At 53.9% G+C, this 6,190-nt stretch overlaps 1 protein-coding gene across 1 annotated transcript; it reads left to right on the forward strand.

Moving 5' to 3' along the window:
* The first annotated feature begins 641 nt into the window (after positions 1-641).
* Positions 642-5,901, forward strand: LOC103351068 (uncharacterized). The gene is given in 2 exon segments (XM_070073236.1): positions 642-3,320; positions 3,322-5,901. Coding segments are annotated over 2 exon segments (5,259 nt in total).
* The last annotated feature ends 289 nt before the right edge of the window (positions 5,902-6,190 follow it).

Below are 6,190 nucleotides of genomic sequence, written 5' to 3' on the forward strand. Positions count from 1 at the left end.
GAACTTACGCCAGCATATAGTATGTTAATTTTGTGGTTTTGCCCTTTAAAAGCTGTGTAAAATGATTGTTCGGGGCTCCTCTCTGCCTCCGCTGCTTGCGGCAGCAAGTAGAGGGCCCATTTGCGCAAATGAAATAAAATTGCTCCTGCCTTTTGCATCGTCTGGTCTGGAGTCTGTGTTTCTGGGGTCGTCACAAAAGGACACCGCTTCTGGGGTCCTACATTTGGGGGCTCGTCCGGGATTTGGGGGACCCCAGACTCCCACACTCCATCGGCCTGACGGAGGTAAGTTTGCTTACTTGTGTATAATTGTAATTGTGGTTTGTACTGTTTGTCTTTGTCTTTGCCAGGGCGACGTGGAATCCGTCCTGGGGCGCCTGTACAGGCTCAGTATTGACTGGACCAGTGGGGGAGACAGACGTGTCCTGAGACCCCTGGTTCAACCCTGGAGGACGCTCCAGTGGTGGTCTGGGAAGGAGGGAAAGAGGGCATTTCCCTTCTTCCAGGGGAGAGCCTGGCCAGACGGCCGCTCCCTTCTGAAATTTTAGTTTCAGTTTTGTCTCGGTCTGTTGCCGCGCGGCTTGTGATTTGTGTTCTGTGTGTCGCTGTTTTTGTCGCTCTTTGTTTTTTACTGTCTCCCCCATGGGACAACAATTAACACCTTTAAGCCTGACTCTAGGACACTGGAAGGAGGTTCGAGAGATCGCCCGCAGTTTGTCGACGGAAATCCGCAAAAAGGAGTGGGTGACGCTTTGCAACTCCGAATGGCCCACTCTCGGTGTTGGGTGGCCAAAAGATGGAACCTTTAACCTTGACTTAATTTTGCAGATTAAAGACCAAGTCTGCCGCAAGGGTGAAGGGGGACGTCCAGAACAAGTACCCTATGTTATGGTGTGGGAAGACTTGACCCGGAAGCCCCCGCTGTGGGTCAAGCCTTTCATCGCACACGGAGACACCAAAGACCACCAGCAGAAAGATACGGAGGGAGCTGATGAGAGTCCCAGGCTTCCTCCGCCCCCCTCCTTAACTCCCTTGACCCCCGTTCCAGCAGAGACCCCAGTGCAAGGTCCCCCGCCAACCTCAGATCTTTATCCCCTGAAAGAACTCCAGTCATTAAAATCCACATGTCCACCTGTCCTTTCAGATGGACAGGAGGACCTCCTCCTCATGGATCCCCCACCGCCATATAACCATCCGGTGTCAAGGGAGATGCCTCCCTCCGCCCCGTCTCCGGACTCTACAGTCCAAGAATTAAGGGAATCAAAACCCACTTCCCAACGAGACCCCTCACCACCAAGCACCCGCCTGCGTCTTTGCCGAGAGCAGAAGAGTGGGGGGGAATCTTGGGCGGCATCCCAGGCATTCCCATTGCGCTCGGTGGGGGGGGGGGAGCTTCAGTATTGGCCATTCTCCGCATCAGATCTCTACAACTGGAAAACCCACAACCCCCCATTTTCGCAAGACCCGCAGGCCCTCACGGGACTGATCGAGTCGATTTTGTTAACCCACCAACCCACTTGGGATGACTGTCAGCAGCTTTTACAGGCCCTTCTGACCACAGAAGAGTGGCAGCGGGTCTTCACAGAAGCCCGCAAAAATGTGCCAGGGGATGACGGCCGCCCCACTCAGCTACCTAACGAGATTGATGAGGTGTTCCCGCTGACTCGACCTAATTGGGATTTTAATATGACAGCGGGTAGGGAGCGACTCCGTCTCTACTGCCAGGTTCTCCTGACAGGGCTCCGAGGGGCAGGAAGGCGCCCCACCAATTTGGCCAAGGTACGTGCGATCGTGCAGGGTAGTGAGGAAACTCCGGCAGGATTTTTAGAAAGGCTAATGGAAGGATACAGAATGTATACTCCCTTTGACCCACAGGCCCCCGACTGGCAGGCCGATGTAATCATGTCCTTCATTGGACAATCGGCCCCGGACATCCGCACAAAGCTACAGAGGCTGGAGGGGTTGCTGGGGTATACGCTGCATGACCTAGTCAAGGAGGCAGAAAAAATTTTCAATAAAAGAGAAACAAAGGAAGAAAGAGAAGAGAGGTTACGCAGAGAACAGGAACGTAGGGAAGATCAGAGAGATAAAAAAAGGAGTAAAGACCTAGTTAAAATTCTAGCCACCGCAGTTACAGGATCAGAGCAGATTAAAGGTAGACGTGATAGGGACCTGGGAGACAAATGGAGGCCACGGCTGGACCGAGACCAGTGCGCATACTGCAAGGAAAAAGGACACTGGGCTAAAGATTGCCTGAACAGAGGACAGCCGAGGCTCCAGCGGAGAGCAATGCCCGTCTTGGCGCTGGAAGACGACGACTAGGTAGGTCAGGGCCAGGCGCCTCCCCCTGAGCCCCGGGTAACTCTAAGAGTGGGAGGCTGGCCAGTCACCTTCCTGGTCGATACGGGAGCACAACATTCAGTTCTCACAATGGCCGGAGGCCCCCTTAGTTCCAAGACATCATGGGTCCAGGGGGCCACTGGAGGAAAACTGTACAAATGGACTACTGAGCGTAAAGTCGACCTGGCAACAGGGCGGGTCACGCATTCGTTTCTACTAGTACCGGACTGCCCATACCCCCTGCTGGGAAGGGATCTGCTCTCAAACGTTGGGGCCCAGATCCATTTCCAAGACAAGGGGGCCACAGTAGTCGGCCCCACAGGCCAACCCCTCCATGTGTTGACCCTCCAGCTGGAAGATGAACACCACCTTCACGAGAGCCCCCTATCAGCTCAGCCCCAAGTAACATCTGAATGGCTTACTAAATTCCCCCAGTCTTGGGCGGAAACGGGAGGAGTAGGGCTGGCTATCAGACAGCCCCCGGTGATAGTAAACCTGAAGCCCACGGCCACTCCCGTATCAATCCACCAATACCCTATGGCTGCGGAGGCGAAGGATGGAATTCGACCACACATACAGAGACTGATAAAACTGGGCATATTGAGACCTTGTCAGTCACCTTGGAACACCCCTTTGTTACCAGTCAAAAAGCCTGGCTCTAATGATTACAGGCCAGTGCAAGACCTACGGGAAGTAAACCGTAGGGCTGAGGACATTCACCCCACGGTCCCTAACCCATACAACCTGTTGAGCACCCTGCCCCCGACCCGAACTTGGTATACAGTACTTGACCTGAAGGATGCCTTCTTTTGCCTAAGACTGAGCTCCCAGAGTCAACCTCTCTTTGCCTTCGAGTGGAAAGACCCGGAGACTGGGTTTTCGGGACAACTAACGTGGACCAGGCTTCCCCAAGGGTTCAAGAACTCCCCTACGCTGTTTGATGAAGCCCTACACCAGGACTTGGCGGACTTCCGGGTAAAGCCACCCAGAGTTGACTCTCCTACAATATGTGGATGACCTATTGTTAGCTGCAGAGACTGAGCAGGGTTGCACCAGAGGTACGGAGGCCCTACTCTGTAGGTTGGAAGAGCTAGGATACAGGGCTTCCGCGAAAAAGGCCCAACTTTGCACCCAACGCGTGACCTACCTAGGCTACGTATTGGAGGGGGGTCGGAGGTGGCTGACTGAGGAACGGAAAAAGGCCGTAGCGCTCATTCCGCCGCCTAAAAATGCTCGTCACCTCAGGGAGTTCTGGGGCAGTGCCGGTTTCTGCCGCCTCTGGATACCGGGTTTTGCGGAGATGGCAGCATCCCTGTACCCCCTAACCAGGGCAAATTCCCCGTTTATCTGGGGAAGGGAACAACAATTAGCTTTTGACAGAATAAAACGGGCCCTCTTGGAGGCCCCTGCATTAAGCCTCCCGGACCCCGCTAAGCCCTTTACCCTCTATGTGGATGAAAAAGGGGGAATGGCAAAGGGTGTCTTGACTCAGAATTTGGGGCCCTGGAAAAGACCTGTGGCGTATTTTTCAAAGAAACTGGACAGTGTTGCCTCGGGGTGGCCCCCTTGCCTCCGCATGATTGCGGCTGTGGCCATCTTGGTGAAAGACTCGGACAAATTGACTTTGGGGCAACCACTCACCATAGTGGCACCCCATGCCATCGAGGCCGTCATCCGCCAACCGCCAGACAGATGGCTCTCGAATGCCAGGATCACCTACTACCAGGCCATGCTGCTCAACCCTGAACGGGTCCGGTATGGGACTGCTGCCTCGCTCAACCCGGCCACCCTGCTTCCTGAGCCGGGGTCTGAATCACAAGTCGACCACGACTTCCACCAAGTGTTAGCCGAAGTGCACGGGACCCGAGAGGACCTGACCGATCTACCCCTGTCAGACGCAGTCACCTGGTATACGGACGGGAGCAGCTTCTTGCACCAAGGTGAGAGAAAGGCAGGGGCGGCGGTAGTTGATGGGGAAACTGTCATATGGGCTTCTGCTCTGCCCCCAGGGACTTCGGCACAGAAGGCTGAACTTGTGGCCCTCACCCAAGCACTTCATGCCGCTGAGAATCGGAGAGTAAATATTTATACAGACAGCCGTTATGCCTTTGCCACAGTGCATATACATGGGGAAATATATTGGAGGAGAGGGTTGTTAACCTCAGGGGGCAAGGACATTAAAAATAAGCAGGAGATCCTAGACCTCCTACAAGCCCTCCACCTTCCTAAGAAAGTGAGCATCATCCACTGCCCAGGTCATCAGAAAGGAGATGACGCAGTGGCCAAGGGGAATAGAATGGCGGATGAGGTGGCTAGAACAAGAGCCCTGGACAGCGTCACTCTGGTAACGCAGTCATCTGAAACCTCAAATAACCCTGGGTGGTCATATTCGGAGCAAGATGTGACAGCCATCCAAAGACTGGGAGGCGCGTACAACGGCCAGCGTAAGGTCTGGGAGATCCAGGGGAAAACAGTATTACCAAGAAAGGAAGCCAAGGACCTCATACAAGACCTCCATAGATGGACCCACTTGGGGCATAAAAAGTTAAAGGCCCTACTGGACAGAGAGGAACTAACCTATTTCATAATAGGACTGAACTCACTAGTAAAACAAGCCTGTGTTCCTTGTGCAAAAGTAAATCCAAAGTGTCTTAAAGTACCAGAGGGAGCAAGGATGCGAGGGGCACGCCCGGGAACAAACTGGGAGGTGGACTTTACCGAAATTCGTCCCGGTAGGTATGGAATTAAGTATCTCCTAGTATTTGTAGACACTTTTTCCGGCTGGACAGAGGCTTTTCCGGTAAAGAAGGAAACAGCGCAGGTGGTGGTCAAGAAAATCTTGGAAGAAATTTTTCCACGGTTTGGCCTACCTAAGGTACTGGGATCAGATAATGGGCCGGCCTTTGTCTCCCGGGTAAGTCAGTTGGTGGCTAAGGTACTGGGGATTGATTGGAAATTGCATTGTGCGTATAGACCCCAGAGTTCAGGACAGGTAGAGCGCATGAATAGAACAATTAAGGAGACCTTAACTAAATTAATGATGGAGACTGGCGCTAGAGACTGGGTCGAGTTATTACCATTGGCCCTATTCCGGGCCCGCAACACCCTATCCGCGTTTGGGTTAACTCCGTATGAAATATTGTATGGGGGCCCTCCCCCAATAGCTGACTTGTTGGGGCCTAGCATTGACTCTTATGCCACTTCCCCCTGCCTGCAGACCCGACTGAGAGCTCTGCAGCTGATTCAAAAGCACGTGTGGAAACCTCTAGCGGCAGTGTACCACTCCAAGTGCCCTGCAGTGCCACACCCGTTCCAGATTGGAGATTCAGTGTACGTCCGCAGACATCAGTCCAGGACCCTCGAGCCGTGTTGGAAGGGACCCTACACGGTGCTGCTGACGACCCCCACTGCAGTGAAGGTCGACGGGATCGCCGCCTGGATTCACGCTTCCCACGTCAAGAAGGCACTGCCGGAAGGAGAAGGCCCCGCGGACGACTCAGCCAGATGGACGCTCCAGCGCACTCAAAACCCCCTCAAGATAAGACTTTTAAAAACTGCTTAATGTTTGTAATCATTAGCCTGTGGCCTGTATTACTCATAACTCACCCTAGTCTCGCCCTATCCAGCTCGTCCCTCTCAAACGCCCATGCCCCGCAAAAGCTCACCTGGGAAGATCTCCCCTTTGGGTAGCGTGGCCTGGTCAATCAGCGACACTCGGGTCCCAGGGACGTGGTGGCCTTCTCTCCACCCAGACGTATGCCAGATGGTCCTGGGGCTAGATACCTGGGATCTACCAGATCAAGACAGCCTCACTCTGAATCCAACGGGTCCGGTCGGAGAGCCTCGTCCCT

This window comes from Oryctolagus cuniculus, chromosome 4, assembly GCF_964237555.1.
Source record: "Oryctolagus cuniculus chromosome 4, mOryCun1.1, whole genome shotgun sequence".
Taxonomy (NCBI): Eukaryota; Metazoa; Chordata; class Mammalia; order Lagomorpha; family Leporidae; genus Oryctolagus; species Oryctolagus cuniculus.